This window comes from Caloenas nicobarica, chromosome 16 (assembly GCF_036013445.1).
Source record: "Caloenas nicobarica isolate bCalNic1 chromosome 16, bCalNic1.hap1, whole genome shotgun sequence".
Classification (NCBI taxonomy): domain Eukaryota; kingdom Metazoa; phylum Chordata; class Aves; order Columbiformes; family Columbidae; genus Caloenas; species Caloenas nicobarica.
Window position 1 is genome coordinate 7,185,118 of NC_088260.1, and position 22,210 is coordinate 7,207,327.

Sequence of the window (22,210 nt, forward strand, 5' to 3'; positions counted from 1 at the left end):
GGGCGCGCGCAGCCGCGCGGGGGCTGCCGGGAGCGGAGCGGCGGGATGCGGGCGGCGCTGCGGCGGCTCGGCGGGGCGCCATGGCCGCTCCGCGCCTCCGAGCCGGCCCCGCGGCCTCGCTGCGTCGGGCCGGGCTCTGCCCCGGCCCCGCGGTGCTGGAGCTGCGGCAGCGCCCTCCCCCGCGCCGAGGGGCCGCCTCACTTCTGCCCCGGCTGCCGGGCCCTGCAGCCGCCGGGGCCGCGGCCTGACCTGTTCCGCCTGATGGCCTGGTGAGTGCCGCCGCGGGGGGGCGGGCCGGGCCGGCCGCAGCCTCACCCGCCTTCTGTCGCCCGCAGTGACCGCTCTTTCCGCATCGACGCGCAGCAGCTGCAGCGGCGGTTCCGGAGCCTGCAGCGCGCCGTTCACCCCGACCGCTTCGGCCAGAGGCCGCCGGTGAGCGCGGGGCCGGCCCGTGTCCCCCCGGCGCGGGTGGCGCGGTGCCCCGGGCGGGCTGGCGGGGCCCGGCGGGCAGAAGCCGCCGTTCGCTCGGCCGAGCCGCGGTCTCCCCGGTCTGGGGTTACGGGGACTCCCCAGGCTTTGTTGCCTGATCTTAGAGGAGACTCGTACTCACGGATTTCCACCCAGGGCGATGAGGGGGGGCTGCTGTGGTTCTTGAGATCTTAGTTGTGCGAGTTGACCGTTTGCAAGTCCAGATCGCCCTCTCCCTGCTTTTCCATCTCTGTCAGAAATCAGCTTGCGGTTTTACACCTATGTATTGCTTTGGGAACGCTATTTCTCCGCTGGTAACAAAATGTAATGTATTTTGCCACGTTATTAACTCGTGACTGTCCATTCGCAGGAAGAACAGTACTACTCTGAGCAACACTCTTCCTTGATCAACAAGGCGTACCAAACCCTCCTGAACCCCCTGAGCCGCGGCCTCTACCTGGTAAAGCGTCCATTAGGTGTTTTATCAACACTCCTGGAACTGATCATGGGTGGCTGGGGCTGATGTGGTGAATCAGAGCTTTGACTCCATCGTTAACATGATTTGTGTTCCTCTGAAGAAGAAGATTATCAGGGATAGAAGGGAGACCGAAAACAAGTTTTCCTCTATTTTAACAATTTGTTGATTATTACCATCGCATTTGCTGCTCATGTCACACTAATTTGCTTCCTACATCACATGTTGTGTCTGGCCATGGCTGCTCCTTTGAAATGTCACTCTGGCCCTTGGCAGCCTTTGTTACATTTTCTTGGCTCTGGTTAACTTCTGATTTTTATGGTCTACCCATTTTTAATCTTAATTTTAAGACTGTTTATGCAGATTTCATGGAATAGACCAGAAGTTTATCAGATATGAATCTGAGCAAGCCCTACTAAAATACTTACTGTTCAAGAAAATAATTCACATTGAAATACATGTAAGAATGTGTATTTCCTGATTCCCGTTTTCTTCACCAGCTGGAGCTGAAGGGAGTAGAGCCGGCCCAAGAGACGGACTCTGAGGCAGACTCTGAGTTTCTCGTGGAAATAATGGAAATTAATGAGAAATTAGCAGAGCCTAAAAATGAGGATATCCTTGAAGAAATTGAAACTTTACTTAAAGGCAAGTTATGATTTGAGGGTTTTGTACAGAACTAATTTACTGTATCTGGTATAATGTACTAATTTATGCCACCTAAACATCAAATTGGGCTTGAGAAAATCTGTATAAGAGTACCCATTCTGATGGCAAAATAGGTGTGTGTATATATATATGTATTGATTATAAAAAGGAACTCATTATTGAACCTTCAGCAGATCTGGGCAAGTAGACTGTTTGGAAAGAAAGAATCACTCAAAATGAAGTTGAATAAAATGCTTGACTTGACCGCATTAAACACTTTCTTCATTTATAAAGACATTGTATTTTGCTTTCTGCAGTTTAGCAGCCATTATATTAAGTGACTATTATCCTTATACAAACAACTTGTTTATATTGTTGGTGATACCCAAAACATAGAGTTTATTGCTATATTTAAGTCTTTGCAATAATAGTAGTGTGCCAAAAGCAATTAGAATAACTAGAATTAAAACTAAGTAGAAGAGAAGAAAATTAACTGTAGCAGCGTACACTGACAGAGCAAAATTAACTTGGATTTCTGAGTAGTGGCCACTGATTTGCATTGGAATTGCTGTCTGTAAACCCATGTAAGTAAATATATCTGTTTGAAATTATAATATTTTTTTTTAAATGACAGCAATATTATGGAAAGCTCTCTTAGGTCCCAGAAGACTATGAGACTAGTAATGGAGTTTTCCAACACAGGCAATCGGAATGCAGTGGTATTAAATATACTAAGTATGTAACAAAATGTGAATGATTTGTTTTACAGTTAAACAAGAAGAACTGACCAAAGAGGTGACTGCAGCTTTTGAAAGAGGTAGCTATTTCTATGAAGTATTTAGCTGCCATACATATCAGTTATAAATAGTTTTAAAAAACGCTTTCTCTTATTGGCAAATCCTGAACTACAGAACAGGAGCACTGCATAAACAAGCGTTCTTTGTTTGGTATTAAGAATAAGTACTTCTAAGCTGACATTTCTGCTGATTCAGGAAATTTGGGACCTCACATTAAATTTAAAAAAAAAAAAAGTTGCAGTTAATTCGTTGTGCATCAAAATGATAAGTGGGAATGCCGATGCAAGGAGTTGTCTGTTTCCCAGAATGCTGGAAAGGATGGACTTAACCAGCCTCACCACCTGTTGTGCTGTGCAGCAGTGAGGCTGTCAGCAGAGCAGCAGCTGCTGTTCTTCGCAGCAAACGTCAGGACAGGAGCGGTTCTGCTGCTTCCACTGAAGCTGCACAGCAAGAAAAGACCCGATGCCCCATCCAGCCTCGGGTCTTAGGGGGCCTCCTGTGCAGTAATCAACAGGACTTCATTCCCCGGCCAGCTGACAGGCAGGAGCTTGACCCGCTCCAGACTGGCATCCTGCTCTGGGCAGAAGCCTTTACGTTTCTCTCCTGGCTCTCAATGCTTTTCTGGTTAGGTTTATGTAGGTTTGTACTGGTAGAACATCCAACGCAAAATAGTGCTGGCTGGGCCTGCATGTGAAGAATTATAACCTTATAATTGTCACTCTGTACCACGGGAGTTAAGCATTGTGTTGCATCCACCTTTGTCCACAGGTGATAAATCACCTTTCCCCTCCAATTGTTTAATTAAAGAGAAACTGTTTCAATATCAGTTTTAGAATTGCCACTATCCGTACTGAAGTCTTACAAATCCTTTGCATTTTTCAGTGATGGCAGTTGGTCTAATTATGTACATTTAAAAATAAAAAAAGTTTCTCTTGTCTATATACTTAAAATTCCCGAGTGGCTACATCAATACTATAGCCACTTGACAGAAAAGTCATTAAAAGGTATTTACGTCACATTTCTTTTCAGAATTGTACATTTTAACATGTTTCATAGAACACCTCAGCTGAGGTGTTCCAAAACCATCTGAGATAAAAATAGTAGGCAGCATAGTTTTAATAGTGTGTGGTCCTCACAACCTGCAGTTCTTAGTACTGGAATGGGAACTGTCATTGGAATCTTGAGATTCATTTTGAAAGTGAAAATTCAGCCCTCTCTCTTTAAACTACTGATGTTTTATTTCATTTCAGATGATCTTCAAGAAGCTAAGAAGCTTCTAGGCAAAATGAAATATTTTGCAAACTTAGAGGATAAGCTAAAGAAGAAGAAGATCCCTTCCTGATATCACCTCCTTCACCATTGAGTTAATGCTATTTTCAATTAAACAGCTGACTTAGCTACAAAATCACAAAAATTGTGTTTGCTTCCTATGTTTTCAGCTTTAATTCTGAGAGAAGGAAGATGAACGTAAAAGAAATCTGGTGCTTACTGTAGCACTTATTAAGTACTATGTGGAATCAGGAGATGCTGCCTGGCGGGCAGCGGTGTAACAGGTGAGGCAGGACTGGTGTCCGAGCAGGTACAGCTGGGGAAAGGAGGATCACAGAGGCACACAAAGACCATCTGTAATCAAGATTTCTTACTTTTTGACTGCTAAAATATGAGGAATTTCTGAATGAAATGCTGGAGATAAAGCAGAAAGCTCATACAATAGGTCCTTCAGGCTCCCTGCAGTGCTCTTGTGTGTGTTCTCTCAGACCACCTTGAAAATTCTTTAAAAGTGAAATGTATTTAATTCCTGTCATCTGTCCTCTCTGCTACTTAGTGCTTTTTGTGATGTTGATCTCAGTCTGCCAGGAATTGACCTTCAAAACCAAAAAGGTTTTACCTTGTTGCACAGTTTAAAATGTTAAGATGTGAGGTCAGGGCAAAAAAACCCAAACTCAATCCCCAGAAACTGTTTTATTTGTACCCTTTTAGGAAGCAAGTCTTTCTAATAAACTTCATTACAAATAACAGTAATTCAAATATTGGTTTCTCAGTAGGTCAGTTCTTGTTTGGGTTTTAATGGCTCCGAATATTTTATTCAGTAAAGCAATAACATATACCTGACCACCCAAATCTGAAGAAGGGGCTTAGAAATGAAAAAGCTACTGACTTATCTGAAGAAATCTGCCAGGGGGTGGGATTCATTGAACACCCTCTCCTGGCATTTCTGTGTCCCTACAACACCAAGTTGTATCTAAACATCTGAGTCATCTACGTATAATGTTTTTAATAGCATTTCAGCGATACATGTTTTAACAGCATTTCTCAAAGATTGTCTTGCCTTTAATTAAACCTCCTCTAAATATACAGGAAGATTTCGTAAGCTACTTGTTCATGGTGTTACACTGCTAATTTAGAAGATGCTGTTGGTAATTCTGTTAAATTACACAGAATTTTTTAAAAATTCATCATGGAGTTGTCTTCTTTCATAAAGCTCTGTTTCCTTTTTTTTGGCATTTCTTCCAAAATTAAGCTTGTGGAATTCCTTTTTGATTTCCAGAAAAGATTTGTTTTTTGTCTCAGGAATAACAAGGAAGATGAAAACAGCAACTATGGAGCACTCCAGTAAGAACACCAGGAAACAATACTGCTTCAGTCCATTCTGAAAATAAAATGTGTTTGATTGCAATATATTTCAAGTGTAACAAGTGGGTTTGGGAAAATAAAAACATTTTTGTTTCCATTCACACTTAACATTGCTGCTCAGTTGTTTCTAATATAAAGACATTCAACCTATCCTTACACTAAACAATTCTCAATGTAATGACAAGTCAGCATTTGCTGCTTAGCTGTCACATATTTTAAGATTATATGATTTTTTTTAATGTTTATATTTCTCAATGCTATACATAAAAAAACCCAATCATCTTACTGAGAAGCAGTGAATTCAAGATCCCGTGCTGTGTGCTGTTCCTGTGTGCTTTGCTCTCATGTGCTGAAACTGAAAACACAAAGCTGGAAATGAAAGCCTATATTGTTTTTCCTAATGCTCCCCCTGATCACAGAACCCGCTGTATGTAAGCTGAGTGAGCTCTCAGAGAAGATGTGAACCACTAGCCCCAGGTACTTCAGTTTGACATAAAAGTACAAGGCACTATTAAGAAATGTGTTATTTGAATCTCAGTATTTGATTTAATTTTTCTAGCTTTGATAACATTCTTCATTTTTTTAATCTCAACATGAGAATTGCCCCCATGCATTCCTTTTAGTTTTCATTTATCATGTTTTATTCTTTTCTGTTGATATCTAAAAATATTTTAAGAGGGACTGAATATAGTTATAATTGGTTGGGGGGTAGTGTGCATCCTAGGAGAGAAGATGAAACAGGAGGTGAGTCAATTAGGAAAACGTGTTTTGTGTACTTACCACAATGAAGGGGAAAAGCATTCCAATTGTGAAGAAACTAATCCAGCTGACAGTCCCTCCTATCATGTAAGCAGCAGGACGTGAAGACTGTATGAATAATTCGGCTGTCAGGGTGTTGGTTATGCCACCTGGGGAAATGAGTTTCAGAAACAACAGAGGTTATTATGCTAAATGTCCATTTGCGGCACTTCCAATGCCAGAAAGATTCAGTTGCTTGGTTTCAGTCGAGGGGAGACTAAATGTTCTGATGGGACGCGCTCACTCGCATTCCTTCCCAGAGCATCCGCAGCCTTACGGGCAACCCTGCCTGGCAGAGCTGCTGAATCCCCCGGCCCAGACACACGTTTCACCACTTCAAAACGGTCATTGCTGTGTAAAAATACCTGGTCCCAAGCCAAAGCTCAGGATGAAGGCAAATATAGATGTCATGCTCACATAAGGCACCCACGAATACTGTTCCTGGAAGAGAAGAGAATGAGAATATACTAGAATAAATGCTGGTTTGTCACCACTTAGTTTTGCCAGTATTAAATGCAACTGCAGCTTTAAGACAAATAGATGATCAAATCTTAGCTGAGAGCATTCTCTTATTTTAGGGAAATACAGCTGCAGAATTGATCAAATCTTTCAATTGCTGTCATTTTTTATGCTGCTGTTTAAACTTATGCAGCTCTTTTGAGTGTCACAGATTTTGGCTCATTACAGTCACATTGTGTAACATAAATGAGTCCTTCTTCGTACCTGGTAGGTCAGAGAGAACGTTAAAACAATGCTCCAAAGGGTCATAAGGAGATAACCCCCAATGATGAGAACTCTTCTTCCCAGGTAGTCTATCAGTAAACCCTGTGGACAAGACATAATTTTCTATTACTATATTGACCTCATATTTACCAATGTTCCTCTTCAAGAAGAACTGTTAGTCTTTATGCTGGAGGTAGAATAAATTGTTACTCACACAGGTGAGGGCTGTGAGGCATTCACAAGCGCCCGTGCCCAGTGTCACATATGGGATTTTTTCTGCTGAGATGCCAGCTTGTTTAAAAATGTAAGTTGCATAGAAATAAATCTACAACGGAAAAAAAAAAATACTAGGGCATTCCCAGAAGTTAAATCATCATCTGGAAACAAAGTCAAGTTCATACTAAACATACAGCTCAATGTATTTTATATTGTGAGTTATTAATTTGATGTAAAGAGCAAAAAGAATCTGTTGAATTCCTGTCTAGATAAATACATTGCTATCATAAAAGCAATTATAATCATTCAACTTACTGATTATAATACCTCACATTATTAAACCAGATACAATGGGATAAGCTTTATTTACCTTTATTTATTTTTTCAGAAGATGTAAGTATTAAGTCATTCTTTAAAGAAATTTACATACCAGAAACACAGAAATGAAATTTTAATTTTTTTTTTAAAAAAAGAAACACAGAAGTGATACAAAGATATTCTTTCCCACTTATCCCACTTCTCTGAGCTTCTCTATGTGGATCCTTCACATTAATGAAAGGTTGAAAACCAGATGGAAATTAAATAATTATTGAAGCTCTTTGTATGTATGAAAACTTACAGCATTTATCCCACTGAGCTGTTGGCCCATAGTCAGCACAATCACAGTAATGAGCTGCCATCTCACACCACGATCAGTGAATAATTGCCAGGGCTTCTTGGGTTTCTCCCCATCTAAGGCAAAACATTCCCGCTGGATGTCTTCCATCTCCCTTCGATACTCTGAAGAACCATGAAATCGCTTCAAAGCTAAAAAAAAAAAGAAAAAAATAAATTCAGTTACGGCTGTCCTCTCAATTTGATTATTTAGATATTTTAGAGAGGGTCTTTTCATATTTCTTTAGCAGACCTTCAAACTGAATTAATTAGTCAGACCTGCTTACTTATAGTGACTAATACTTTACTCCAAAAATGGAGTATTATTCCACCAGGTCTCTCTGGGCAGTAAAGCACTATCCATGGTATGTCAGGATGCAAACAGTTACTTCAGCTCTCCTTTTGCCATTCTATTGTGAAAGAAAATCTCTTGTGATATTTAGTTTCATCTTGCAGTATAAAGAGAACTGCGTAATTTCAGGGTCAAGGAAATCACAACAACTAATCTGAATGATGTAATAGAGGGGTGGAAAGGTATTTAAAAGATAACTAAATATTCAGAAAATTGAAGGTAAGGAGTTTTCTGCTCAAATAGCCAATGAATCATTGTTCTAACATCTTTTTATTTTTCAGTAAAAAGCTCTCTAATTTTTCAGCTACTTATGCTCTTTTTTATTGTATTATTTCTTATTATTTCTTACAGGAGAAGTACAACAGTATCACTGAATGGAAGAAAACACCTGACATAACTGATACTAATCTGCAACAGGACCTGAAAAATAATCCAGTGGAGGTCAAGTAGTTCAGAAATGTTACTCCACTCAAGAGAAAAATTCTTAAACCTTTAGAGATTTCATTCGAGAGTAACAAAACATGAACATATATTTGGAACAAGACAATGAAGTTTTGTTCACAACCCATTATAGACTCCCGAGTTCCACAATTCCTTTTTCCTTGTAAGCTTACTGGAGGAAAAAACATGGGCCAAAAAGCACTAAGCAACTGTGCTGCATTGATAAAAAGAGAATCCGGAACTAAACAAACTCCTCGTAGCTTTCTGAAAACAGAGAAAGTATAAACACTGCGAGTTACCTTTGGCACAGCTCAGCTCATCACCTCTGTCAATAAGAAGATACCTGGGACTCTCAGGAAACCATGGCAGGAATAAAAGTTGGGCAAATGCTGGGAAACAGCTGCTGGATAACAACAGGGGCCAGTGCCTTTCTCCACCTAATAATTCCCTGGGAGAGGTGTGGCAAAAAGAAGGAAAAAAACCAAAAGTAATTAGCTATTGGTGACTATTCAGAAGATTTTTGGGAATGTTTGTCCTTCAGGAAATGTTCCGTGTAACCAGTTACCTACGTCTTGTGAACCTCAACAGAAAGAGGTTGGGAAAATATTTTCCAGACACTCTGAAAGCGGGTTTCACCCAGGACGAGATGCGCAACACTATCTTACTGCTGCTTACTGCTGTGTTGCTCCTAAGTATTACTTTCAGGTTTGCCCAAGCAGTGTTTCCTGGCCATGCAGGTAAGTGATAGCATATTGACATGACCTTAGGGTCAGCAGCAGCATTTCCATCTGTTTTTGAGACTCATACAATAATTTAGGATGGAAAGGAACTCAGGAAGTCATCTGGTCCCACCTCCCATTCAAAGTTGAGCTAATTAGTAGGTAGAAAGGAATCATTAAAATTGGTATAGTTAGAATCAGCAGGACGATGCATTGAGGACAACGTAAACTTGTTAAAATAGGAAGTGTATTGAATTCTAAATGCTGACCCTAGATTATGCAGTCTGAAGTTTATGTTCTACTTTATTTTGTAGCACTTCACACGTAAAGTATCTAGCAAAATCAATTAATTCAGAAGCTAGAAATAAGGAAAAAGTCTAAGTGCGTTTAGTAGAGGGACACAGAAAAACCAGAACGTGCTGTTACTTGGAGTACTAGCAGTTGCTCTCAGGGCAGTGAAAAGCTTCTCGCAGACTTCATGAGAGCAGCTTTCCATCCTGAGGTCGTGCAGTCTCTGTTCTTGGGACTTTTTAAGATCATTGGATAAAGTCCCTCGTAACTTCATCTGACCTCACAAGGGACAAAACCAGCAGTAGTGCTACAGTACAGAAATTACGAGACGTTTGCTTTCAAGTTCTGTCTCATGAACGGCCACTGTCTCCAGCATAAAACTGGCAGAAAATATGAACTCAGCATAAATGTACCTGTTTTACTGATGCTGTTCTGGCTGACTCATCTAAACCAAGAACACTTCCCTGAGGAGATAGTACAGACGATTTTCAGTTGTAGGAATCAGGTGACAAAGGCAGGGTTTTCTTCTTACAGGTAGACCTTCTGTGGGAGGTTGATTCACTAATGCTACAATGGCCACAATGTTTTGCAGGGAGCTGCAGGGAACTGGAATTCTTTGCATGCGAGTAACACAAGTCAGGAAAAAAAAAAAGCATTTCTAACCTCAAACCAATTATTTGTCCTGTCAGAATCCCCCCAGTCAGAAAGATGGAACTCCCCATGGCCACGCCACCTCTAAGATGTTTGGGGGCAACCTCCCCAAAATACAGAGGCTGCACACAGAGCCCAACACCTGCAAGAAAAACATTTTCCTATTAATAGATTTTGCTTTGAAAAGCGTTACTGAACCAAAACACATAGGAAATCGGACTTAGATAATTTCTGTATTAGTTTAGCTGCCTTTAGATTCCAAGTTAGACTACAGAGCATTTTTGTCATATCTACAGAGCGGCATACAAACACATATAATACCTAAAGAATCAGCAGTAACAATCATTTATCATTTACCATAGTTTATTGAAAGTAGAAATAGGAAATAATTCACCTGAATTTATGCCAATCAAAAACCTTCCAACAATGAGTAACTCAAACAATCCTGTAGGAAAACTGATCCCCATTAAAATGGAGGCCACTATTGCTATAATATTATTCACCAAAAGAGCTCCTTTCCTGAAGAGGAGAGAAAAAAAAAAAAAGGAAATCTGCAATAACATGTTCTTTTAAAAGTTTTCCTTTCTGGTAATGTGGAAAAGAAACGGGCTTTATACTGAAGAAAACATGCTATTCACTGGAAATCCACATATCTGACACAACTATTTACTCTTTTTTTTTTTAAAGTCTGAACATAAGGATAATGGATAAATATGACAGAAATGCCTGACAAGGTAGGAGTGGGGGTTTGTTCACTTATGCTCTATCCAGAATACGCATGAAATGTTACAGATTACACAATATGTCCTTACTGTCATGAAGGCTGAAAATGTGTAGAGGCGACCTGTGCTTTCTACCATACAGTACGTGCATACTCCTACTTAGATTTCAATAAATATAATGGAAAGACTAGACTGGAAGGCTTATCATTCAGGGCTTATCTTTTGAAGCCACATTGGAACAAACTGCAAAATTCTGCTAAAAACTCAGAAGTGAAAAACATTTCTAGTCATCTAAGGTACATTTTCTCCCACTCTTTTTCCATTTGTTTGCTTTATATTCCAGTGAGAAAGCAGGAAAGGAAAAGACGCTGCTGCAACTCACCTGCCCAGGCGAATCGCCATGCCGCCTCCAATAAGGGCTCCGCACAGGCCTCCGAGTGAAAATATAGAAGCAATGACAGACCAAATGAAAGTCAGCAAATTTGGATTTAGTTCCTTGTGATAACGACTACTCCAGGTTTCATTTAGGAACCTGTGTATATGCTGCAGTAGAAAAGAATGATGAATGTGTGGCATTATGTGTAGCCCTACAGCATAGCACTATAAATAACCTACACCTCAAACCTGAATTCTGAGAGCTAACAGAAGATACCATCTTACTTGTATTATATTAAAAACACTGACGATTAGCAGAATCTGCCTTGACCACAATACCATTTCGTACTCCCCACATATCCCAAAGACTGCTGAGCAGCTTTGCTTTCAAACCCGACCTCGAGAAGCTGTCCAACTAGAGGAGAAACAACCTTTCCCTACGCTGCTATGGAACAGCTTTGAGGTCCTGCTGAGAGAAGGGGGACACGATGAATGGGCAGGTCCTGCTGTTTTTTAGGAACATCTCAGAGCACAGAGGTCTCACGTAACCAAATGATTTTTATTGTCAGGAGACTCATTCTGGCACTTGGTTTAAATCTTCCTGCCTTAGTGTAATCCAACAATTCATAGTACAAGCCCTTTCTGCATCTGTAAAATTCCACTGCCTTTCTTACAGTATTCATGTGTCAGAACTTTAAAACTGTTATTCCACATGCTTGGTTTCCTGAAATTTGTCTTTAGAAATGCTTGAACTGCTACGTATCTGTACTGAAAGGCTCCTGTTCTTAGCCAGCAAAGACTTAACAGAAGAATAAATTTTCAGGACTCTCTCTCTGTTACCAGCATATTACATGTTCTTTCACAAACAGCTTATTTTAACCACTGTAAAAAGCGTGTTCTAGCAAATTCAGCCTTCACAGTTTCAAAAGCGTAACTGGAAGATATTAGTTATTCATTCAGTTAATCCTCCTAAACCAGACTTCACCAGAGGTATTTCTGTGGCATATTTGGCATTTTTATCCAACACAGAATACCTCTGACGGGAGGTACTCACAAACAAACCCACAGGAAACCATTTTGGAAACAAACAAGAACCCTTCACACAAGCGGCAGCCTGCCTTGGTTCCTGCTGCAATCGCAGGGAAAGCGCATTTGGCCAGTTAGACAGACCCCTCCTTTACTGTAAAACAACCCTGCGAACCAGAGACGCTATTTTACCTGGGTGGGTGCATTGATAATGGAAACATTATACCCATACTGAAAGGTCCCTCCAATTCCAACAGCACAAACAGCCAGAAACAAGGTCCAGGTGGGGAACTAGAGAACAGAAGAGAGCAACGGGCATGAAAACAGGGCAATGAACCCACGTGCACATAACACCTAGGAGAAAATCACGGTGAAATATATCACAGTGATTTGTTTAGAAAACTAGTTAAACTCTCAAACACCTGCAGTGGGAGAAACATTTTGCGCTGACTTTGGTCATGATCACTGTCTTTCAGAGATGCAACTACAAGTATACAGATTAAGTGTAGGCAACACCACCATTGCACTGCTGATGACACATTTACTGAGCTCTATAAAAGCTTTTCACATGAACCACGCCATTCACAGGCTCTATTTTTTCTGAAAGAATGTTAGGACTTTTCAGTTTGGTGTTAGAGGCACAATGACTCAATAAAAGAATTAACCAAATCCCCATTTCCATGACTTGCATTTCATCTGAAATGTGAGAAATAACCATATTTTATTTCTCTGAGCAAGCCCCTAAGTTCATTACCGGTGTCTGCAAGTTAGCAGGTGCTAAACCATAGTATCTAAATCACAACACATGGTTCACTGATAATATAGCATTATTTTTAAATAATGTATTTTTACATTTTTCAATATTGATTACCTAATTACATTCCAAAATCGATATTTAGGAACTAATAGATTCACAGACTCATAGGTTTTAAGGTAAATAGAAACCACTATTATGACGCATTCTAATCCCAAGAGAGTCTAATTGGTCACAAAACACTGTATTTTGGATGAGGCCTCTTGGTCAGAGAAGATCTCCAGGGGTTTAAACAGCGTCTGGCTTTCTCATGTGATACTTCTTGGCTCTACTTTTTATTGAATATGACAGTACTAAAAATAACATTGAGTTCAAATGTTTAACAACCCTTTCATTAAAAATTAGGTTCTAATTTCATCTCAGAGTATCTTTTTGTCTAACTTCAGCTGGACACAACAATGTCTCCTATATTAAAGGCACTCTTGTGATCAATTTTCCTCTTCCTTCATAGAGAAAGACAGTAGTGTGGTTTGGTTTTTTTGCAAGCTTGTACTCCCTGCATTTCTCATTGTAAGGTAGTTCTTCACCATTCTCATTCTTTGTCCAGTTCCCAAAAACGTTGAGTTACTCCAGATGCTATAGTGTATCCTGAAAGAGCTGTGTCTTTCTTGAAAATAATTCATCAAAACTTCATTCGGGAGTGAAATTCAGAAGAAGTTGAAATTGATCTTACTAAAATAAAATCCAATTAATATTTCCTCTCGGTTTTCTGAGAATAAAAAGTATTTATGTGAATGACAACCAAAGCAATTAATTAAGAGTAATAAATAAAGACTTGGGTGACAACAGTAGAAAAAATAAAACTAGGGGTGGTAAATACTGGCACTGCACACTCAGACCTTTCTATTAACCAAATACTGTCAAGTAATTTTGTGTGTCTCACGGATACAACCTGGAATCCAGAAGAAACAGAAAACAAACAAAAAAGCCCAGCATCATGAACATACATCACATAACTTATATTTTGTTATGACAGCACCATTTTTCCTGCCCAAGTCAGTCTGCTCATTGCACTAACATGTTGTGTCACATTGGAGTTTGAACCCCGATTTCTCAAAGCATGGACAACAGCCTTATCTGTTCTGTAACCTACTTAACTCCTGGCACTTTATCAGCACTTTTGCCTCTTTTCAGAAACATGCCACATCAAAATTCAATTTACATTCAACATAAAACATAAGCTTTAGAATGTGCGCTTTCACAGCTTACATTTTATAACCCAGCTAGGTGCGTAAGGAAAACTGAAAACTTTACAAGCCCGATCGCCTAATGTATTTTTATTTAAAAGTAAACATGAAACAATCAGAGAATTTCACACGTGTGCATCATTGTCAAAGCTACGAGCTCTCTGCAGGCTCCATCTCCGGAGGCCAGGACGGTTCTCTTACCTTGCTGTGCGTTCTAGACCCTCTCAGCAGGGGCTGGGACTCCATTCTTAGTGAGGGCTGAATTTTATTTCCTTTGCAAAATTTAGTAAACTACTCTACAGGAATAAAAGGTGCCAAAGAAAGTTATTATTGTATTCAACCACAGGTTTTTGCCTTCCTTCCCTAGCCGTTAGGATTCTTCTCAATGGTTGGTGACTTTTTTATGACAGAAATGTCCAATTTTCGCCAGGCGTTACAGTAGCTACAGAGAGCGCTCCCGCGTTGAACACCGCGGCACCCGCATTTTTTTCACTTAAGTCAGAGCAGAAACGCACCCGAGTCACCCGCGACCCGCAGCACCCAGCTGCCACAGAAAACGACCCGCGATTACCTTGTGCCCCGCTGCCATCCCCCCGGCAGCCGCTCCCGCTCGCCGCCTCCCCGCCCCGCAGCGCCGGGGAGCCGCGGGCCCAGCCGCTCATGACTGGGATTTGGCCGCCCGCCCCGGCCCGCCGCTCCTGGCAGCCGTCCGCGGGCATCGGGCCCGGCAGCACACAAAGCGCCGTCTGTCCCGCTGCTCCCGCGGGAGGCGGGGCGGGCAGGGGCTGCCGCTCCCGGCGGGGACCGCCCGTGCTGCCTCCCGGCCGCCACCGCCCGCGGGCCGGGCCCGGGACTACAGCTCCCGCCGCGCCCCGCGGCCGCCCGGGACTACAACACCCAGCGTGCCCGCGCCCGCCTTCTCCAAGCGCGGCGAAAGGCCTGGAAAGGACCTGGGCTCTGGCGGTGGCGTACAGCTCCGGGCCCGGCCCGGGCCGGCGGTGAGCGCGGGCGGGCGGGCGGTGCTGTCTGGCTGCTGTCTGGCTGCTGCGGCGCCGGGCCGGGCCGGGCCGGGCCCCGGTGCTGCGCGGCTCAGCGCGGGGCTCCTGCGGGAGCGCCTCGGGCCGGGCCGGCGCCAGCAGCGGGAGGGCCGGGGCCCCGGGGTCTCCCGTAGCACGGCAGGAGCCGGCGCCGGCCCCGGGCCGCTCGGCGCTGAGCTGCTCTCTCTCTCCCCGGCAGCAGGAAATGGCAGCGCTGGGCAGATCCTGTCAGGGCATCCCCGCGGGCCCTGCCCTGGAGTTCCCGCAGGCCGCCGCCCCCGACCGCCACGGTGCGCCCGGAGCCACCGGCCACGACCGTCTGCAGCCCCCCGTGGTGATGATGGCGGGGAACGGAAACGACGGAGCCTCGGGTTCCCCCGGCCTGTATCTGCAGAGCGGCTTCGACGTCGCGTCCCTGGCCGCGCTGGGCAGCCACAGCCAGGGCCCGGCCGGGCCGCCCGGGGGGTCGTGCAGCGCGGGGCTCCCGCCGGGCCGCAGCCTGTGAGTGCGAACCGCGACTGCAGCCGCGGGAAAGGCCGTTGGTTTTCAGACGGGTTATAATTTGGGGTTTTTTTTTCCTAGTAGAGTTTCACTCGTGCGGTGTTACAGTTTTATGGTGGTCATCGTACAGCCTTGGAGCGTGTTGGTGGTGGACGAAGGCTGAGGGAGCTGGGGCTCTTGAGCTTGGAGAAGAGGAGACTGAGGGGCGACCTCATTAATGTTTATAAATATATAAAGGGTCAGCGTCAGGAGGATGCAGCCAGGCTCTTCTGGGTGACAGCCAATGATAGGACAAGGGGCAATGGGTACAAACTGGAACACAGAAGATTCCATTTAAATTTGAGAAAAGCTTCTTCACGGTGAGGGTGCCAGAGCCTGGCCCAGGCTGCCCAGGGAGGCTGTGGAGTCTCCTTCTCTGCAGACATTCCAGCCCGCCTGGACACCTTCCTGTGTAACCTCATCTGGGTGTTCCTGCTCCGGCGGGGGGATTGCACTGGATGAGCTTTCGAGGTCCCTTCCAACCCCTGACATTCTGTGATTCTGTGTGACGGGGCCTTCGAAAAGGAAAGAAATGTGATTAAGATTATCAACATCTTGACATGCTTTTAATTTCATGTACTTTTTTTTTTTAAGCTTACTCTTTCTCATATGTGAGCACAAAAAACCTTAAATTACTCTATAAAATGTTGTTTGATTGTATTCGAGTATGTCACTGTGAGGCAGTGTATTAAGAGGCTGAAATTGGATCACGTGTTGCTTCTTGAAGCATTTGAATTTTAGCAAAAGTTGGTCTTGCCCCTTGTGGAAAAAAATAAGTAATGTAAAGGAGGAGAAATTAGCATGGAATTCTGCTTGGAGAACTGAATAGTTACAGTCTTCTTTGACTTTCTTTGGAACAAAGTGGTCATTTATTGTCCAAAACTTCCACTCCCTTCACAGCTGATGAAATACTGTGACTGTTGCTCTGAGCTGCAAGTGAATTTTGAAAGGGAGGAAAATATATTTTCAAAATCTCTGTGTCACTGGAAGATATAATTAGAAGCTAAATAACTATTTGTTTTTCTTTTGCAGTGTTTCTGTTCGCTGTGGAAAGAAACATAAGCTAGAAGAAGAGGCAGAAGGGTAAATTAAATTTGTCTTTTACAGCCTGAAAAATCTTAATTTGCTTTTTGTTTTCTGTGAAGATTTGAACACATCTCACCTACAACATACACAGGAAGGAAAACTATCATTTTCTGTTTGGAACTCTTCCCCTGAACTGCACATAAGCCCAAATCCATCTCGGTTACCAAATTAGTTCGTAGCACTGATTTTCTTGCACGGGTACCCACATTTTAATAAAAACAATGTGGATTTATTTTGTTTGTGGAGGTTGTGTTTCCATAGTATGTGAAATCTGTTGAAATGCACGTGACTTTCTGTAACGCTTTTTCCTGTAGAATGCCACATTTCTCTTTTGACAGCTGTAAACTTACTTTGTTTCCTAGTTGTCCTGTGAGGAAGAAGAGACTGACAGGAGCCGAAAGTTGCCCTTTGAATCCCAGCACTGAAGAATGGATTCTCTGTGCAGGTCAGCAGGCAGCTGGGGAGGTAGCCAGTCAGTATGGTGGCAGCGGTCCTGAAACTGCCATGTTAGAAATTCCCTGTGAAGAAATGGATCAGACAATGGGGGAACAGCAATGCGAGGTTGCTCGCAGGAAGCTTCAGGAAATTGAGGACAGGTAAATGCAGGGATTAAGCAGACTGGCTTTGCTGAGCTTTCCCTTTTTTGGTGGGCGTTAAGGGTTAAATCTAGCACTCAGCAGTGTGATAACACTGCGGTAAATCATAGATGAACCTTCTGTTCAAGTGATTGCTTTTTAGGCTACTTGTGGTCCTGTGAGTCTTGGGGTTGATACTGTGATCTGAAATTGAGGGGCTAGAGCAAGAGATGCTGAATACATAACCACCTTTTCACAGTCATGCATCATCAGTAAACCGTGGTGGGGTTTTATGTGCTTTTGTGAGTATCCAGAGCTCAAATTTTAATTGCTGTCATCTGGTCAGGCTTGAGCTCGGCTTTTTTCAACCAAATGCAGCTTGTTCTGTGATTATTACTTCTAAATGCTCAAGACAGATGTGAATTCGTCAGTGTAGAGAATAGCATTAACCAGAGAGACCTTTTTGCATACGTGCTGTAAGACTGAGGTTCATCTTGCTGGTAAATGCCAGATGGCTTGATATTGGGGTAATGGGGTGGCTATGGGTAGTCTCTTGCAATTATTTAATGCATGCACTGTGCATTCTTGCCTTTGAAAGATTCCTAGGAATGTCACATGTATATGTGAGTTGATTGTAGTTAAGGTAGTATTCCAAAACAGCCAAAATGACCACTGCAGACAATTGTTAGAAAAGCCAAAAGTTTTATCAATTATAAAACAAGATTTTTTTTTAGATGATTACTCCATAGATGATGCGTGAAGGGAAGCAAGGTACTGTTAGATGATTTTATTTTTTTATGGGTAAATCAGAGTAGTGCTGTATATCTGTATTATCTGGCTATATCTGTATTACAAAGTCTGCTTTGGACCTCTCTGAGGATTATTCCCCATCCTTCCCAGCTACTCTGCTAAATTTTCTTTAAAAGATTTACCAAAACCAAAGGAGATACCTCCAGTTTGTTCTGAGTACTTCAACTTTTTGTGCCATTTTAATCTCTGAGAAAATTGTGCAACGTCCTTAAAGGTTAAGAACTGTATTCAGTAGGTTTTCAGTAATTCTCAAAGTTATAATGTGGGGAATTGAGCAGGCAAAGCTACTGCTCCTATAATGTGACTGAATCATAAGCTTTCCCCTGAAGGGGATTTATTTATTTTCTCTTAGTGTGTGCCTGCGTTGCACATTGCTGGGCAGTGCAGGGATAACAAGGCCAGCGCAGGTACCAGAAGTGGCACAGCTGCTCAAGTGCCTCCTATGGTAACAGTCGTTCTTAGGGTATATTGGCCCAAGAGAGACTCGTGCTAACACGGCCCCGCTGCTTCTGGTACCCAGCCTGGGTCAGAGTCTGCGCTGCACGGCACACATAGATGTAACTGTACTCTGCGGTACATACGCCTGTTCACAGTATGCTCAATAGTGTTTATCTCCCTCTTCCCCCTCCATTCCTAGGATAATTGATGAAGATGAGGAAGTTCATGCTGATGGAAATGTTAGCAATCTGCCCACTCTTATCCTGTCAGATACCCTTAAAAAAGGGATGAAGAGGGATTTTGGTGAAGTCCTGACAAAGAAAATAATAGAATCTATGTAAGTTCTGGAGGAAATCACGGTGCTATGTAGCTAACACATGCAAATGAAAAGAGAGACCAAGTCTCGTGTTTGTGGAGGTGTCCGTAATTACTGCATGATGCAGCCAACCTTGTATAACAGACCATTCATCCAGTCAAAAATAGGAAAAACTATCCTAATGTAAAAGAGAAGTGCAATAATAGTGGTCATCAGGCTGTCTGGTTTGTACTCCTCATTTGTATGGAGTGAAATTTGTTGAATAAAATACATCTTGACTTTTTTATGTATGAGAGTTTCCAAAAGAACAAGGTCCTGAAGTGTGACCAACAGTGGTCATCAAGTTTGGTGCAAAAGAAAAGAAAGAAAATACAGGGTTAGAACTAGAAGAAATGGACCTAGTTAAGGAAGTAGAAAGTTAATGGGGGTGTGGGGAAGGTATATGGAATCTGGAATATAGTTCCAGGCTAGCACAAAGGATTAACATTCTCACTGGTCATCTGCATTTAATAGTTGTGATAGGAGAACTTCAATTTAACAGAGACTCCATCCCTTCTAGGAGCCGTCCGTCTATGGAGCTGGTGCTTTGGAAACCCCTTCCTGAGTTTCTCACAGATAAACTGAAGTCTGTTTCTGTTAAGAACTTCAAGCAGCAGAGTACAGAAGGGTGTCAAGCTAAGCAGCCAACACCAAGAGCTGCTTTTGACCCACAGACTGAAACGTTCCCTGAATCACAACAGACTGCCATGTCTCCAGACCCGTATGCTAGTTTGGGAATCTCTGGGTGTGCAGAAGAAGAAATGGAGTTGTAGATGCCAGATTTTAGACTGGAAGTGGTGAGCTTCTGATGGTTTTTTGATGCTGTTTTTTTATTCCCTCTTTCTTTCTGGTTTGATGTGTGAATCTGAAGTTTTATTATTTGGTTTTGGTTTTTTCCTACTAAAAATCGTAAGAATGTGGATTGGCCAGACATGATTTAAGGAAACTGAAAAAAAAAAAAAAAAACAACAAGATTTCTGTACTCCAGTCTGTTAAATATTCTTGGTTTTACTGAGAAGGTAATCCAGAGGCCTTTGGAACAAGGAGGTGGCTTTCCATCTTGCTTAATGGTGAAATATCCACTTAACTGTCCTTGATAAAGTATAAAATCCAAACATTGAATGTAACTGTGGCTTAAACCACATCTTTCACTTGCTGAGCCACTAAGACTCTGGTGCATGTACTATGCTTAGTCAGTTAGTTTAATTTGAACTACAAAAAGATATGGAAAGGAAGAAATACTTTTCAGTCCAGTTGCAGATAGAAAAGCAATCCCTACGGAAATACAGCTTTTCACACTATTTCAGCTGTGGCTATTTTATCTGTGGCTGGTTTGTACTCAATGGAAACTCAAATGTGGGAATTATACATTTTTGCAGTGTGGTAGGGAAGGAATGTAGGTAGGGAAGGCTCAGCATAAGCCTCTTGCTTTTTAGAAAGTAAAACCAGCTACTAACTTGCAAGGTATCTACTAACTTCAGTCATCTTTGTTTCACTGGCTCCTAAATTGTGTTTGTGGGTTTTTGCTGCCCCCTTCTCTAAATGATGTGAAGTCTGGAGAAAAGTGGTGCTCAGCCAGTTGATTCACATTTCACATTGTGCTGCGATTCTTTGTATGCATCGAGTTAGAAAGTCAGTTGAAGACAGTGTAACTTCTGATTAAATAAATGGCATCATTTAAAAATCAGATAACAGGGAGCTGATTTTCTGGCATAAAGAGGGTCAAATACTGATTATCACCTGTAACCATTTAAGGCAGAACATGTGCCATTAACATAACATCACATAGTTTATACAGATGTATGCCAAAAGAATTTTGTACCCTGCGTAGGGTGTTAAGGAGTCCTCAAGGAGTTATTGCTTGTACCTTTCCTCAATGCACAACAGTTCTATTATGCTTAAAACTCTTAAACAAGGCAGAGAATCTCATCTGCTGTTCTTAAGTCCATGAGCCTTCTCAGAGATAGCTAAACTGAGGCTTGTTGTAAGAAATTCCTTTCCAAGTAATAGGTTCTGGTTTGAGTCTTAGCATCTCGGTCTGGTTTTGACATCTTGCAAAACATAAAGGAGCAAGTACACAGTAATGCAGCTGTTTGCATAATCTTTTTAGTGTTGAATAACCCCTAGTCCATAGTTTAAATCAAGCTTCTCTTTTTGCAGTCATTCTTTCTTTTCTTTTGGCTGACAGCAGAAGCTTTGTTCAAAAGTTTGTTAAATCCTGTCTATCTTGCTGCTCTTGTCAAAGGTTGAGTGAAATTTGCTGACTCTTGCTAAGGTATTTCAGAGCTTCATTAGAAACATTCCAACATTTGAATAGGTATTACTCTGGAAAACAGTGTATAACTTCACCATTCTGGAACTTTTCTTAAATTGGAGAATGTGTGCAGCTGTATCTTGCTATTATGTCTAATTTCATTTCAGGGTCTGCTATAAATCTCTTGCATGTACTGCATAAAACTTCTCATTATTAAGCTGCTGGATGTGCTACATTGCCTAGAAAGTAAAGCAATGCAGTTTAGAGAAGGCTGTGGTCCTGCAGGTAGAAAATGTGGTGCCTCCAAATAATTACCTGTTTTTAAGCTTGCAGGGTTACAGTGAAAGTTCAAGTTTGGAACTGTTTTAGCTGATAGCTCTGAATCCTAAATAAACTGAAAAGGATAAAAAAATCAAAAATTTGATGAAACCATCTCAGCAACACTAAAATTGCAACAGAGGATGCAGAAAACTGTGAGAGGCCTAAATACATCAAATCTACGTGCAGGTTTTTTCTTCTTGAAAATGACAAATTGCCTATCACATTTGCAAAAGTTTTTGTAGATGGCTTTTAAGCATACTTTCTTTCCTGTTAGGTTTGTACCAAAGGTTGACTTTCAGAGGTCTGTTTCCTCTTAATCGTTTGATGCTAATACAGCATCACTGACCTGTTATTCTGCCATCTGAAACAAGAATATAGCAGTGACTATTGACAAACGTCACAACATGGGGGAAAAAAAACTGTGTCCAAGAAATTTGCTTTGGTAGAAAACATTTAACTTTTTCATAATTCATTTCTGCCCTTAGGAGAGGACAGGGTTGAATTGCTTAAATTGGTGGGCGAGAAGAGTAGTGCAGCACAGGAATCAAGTATCTGGGAGAACAGAGCAAGATTCTTGCTGTAGCAATCATTTGGAGAGTGTAAGAGACAACAAGCCACTGGGCGTTTTTGAACTTCTGTATTTGTACGAGTTTCATTTGTTGTTGGCTTCCTTAAAAGACTTTTATTAATGCTGTTTACAAGCAGGATGACAAATGTTGCGCAGTATTAGAAAAAAAACTTTATTTTGAAATACGGAAGATCTGATTCTGGTCTGTCTTCTCTTGGGACCAAATCACCCTTTGTAT

The 22,210-nt window shown here is 42.0% G+C and overlaps 3 protein-coding genes across 5 annotated transcripts; 2 read left to right on the plus strand and 1 right to left on the minus strand.

Moving 5' to 3' along the window:
• The first annotated feature begins 21 nt into the window (after positions 1 to 21).
• On the plus strand, positions 22 to 5,127 carry HSCB (HscB mitochondrial iron-sulfur cluster cochaperone). Its single transcript, XM_065646023.1, has 6 exons — positions 22 to 269; positions 336 to 432; positions 839 to 928; positions 1,444 to 1,588; positions 2,358 to 2,405; positions 3,636 to 5,127. The coding sequence occupies exons 1-6, from the start codon at positions 46 to 48 to the stop codon at positions 3,725 to 3,727; spliced, it is 696 nt and encodes a 231-aa protein (XP_065502095.1). The 5' UTR covers positions 22 to 45; the 3' UTR covers positions 3,728 to 5,127.
• On the minus strand, positions 4,565 to 14,777 carry LOC135995053 (solute carrier family 2, facilitated glucose transporter member 11-like). 2 transcript variants are annotated; one of them, XM_065646022.1, is made up of 13 exons: positions 14,560 to 14,777; positions 12,180 to 12,278; positions 10,969 to 11,129; positions 10,259 to 10,383; positions 9,877 to 10,006; positions 8,503 to 8,651; positions 7,376 to 7,563; positions 6,755 to 6,865; positions 6,541 to 6,642; positions 6,183 to 6,258; positions 5,800 to 5,927; positions 5,306 to 5,374; positions 4,954 to 5,035 (listed from the first exon to the last, which is right to left on the minus strand). In XM_065646022.1, the coding sequence occupies exons 1-12, from the start codon at positions 14,575 to 14,577 to the stop codon at positions 5,321 to 5,323; spliced, it is 1,341 nt and encodes a 446-aa protein (XP_065502094.1). In that variant the 5' UTR covers positions 14,578 to 14,777; the 3' UTR covers positions 4,954 to 5,035; positions 5,306 to 5,320. The 2 variants fall into 2 exon arrangements, with proteins under 2 accessions (XP_065502093.1, XP_065502094.1); XM_065646021.1 differs by lacking the exon at positions 5,306 to 5,374 and having other exon boundaries at positions 4,565 to 5,035.
• Positions 14,778 to 14,896: 119 nt separating this feature from the next.
• On the plus strand, positions 14,897 to 22,210 carry CCDC117 (coiled-coil domain containing 117). 2 transcript variants are annotated; one of them, XM_065646544.1, is made up of 6 exons: positions 14,897 to 14,986; positions 15,225 to 15,526; positions 16,598 to 16,648; positions 17,014 to 17,247; positions 18,674 to 18,811; positions 19,350 to 22,210. In XM_065646544.1, the coding sequence occupies exons 2-6, from the start codon at positions 15,231 to 15,233 to the stop codon at positions 19,600 to 19,602; spliced, it is 972 nt and encodes a 323-aa protein (XP_065502616.1). In that variant the 5' UTR covers positions 14,897 to 14,986; positions 15,225 to 15,230; the 3' UTR covers positions 19,603 to 22,210. The 2 variants fall into 2 exon arrangements, with proteins under 2 accessions (XP_065502616.1, XP_065502617.1); XM_065646545.1 differs by having other exon boundaries at positions 15,228 to 15,526.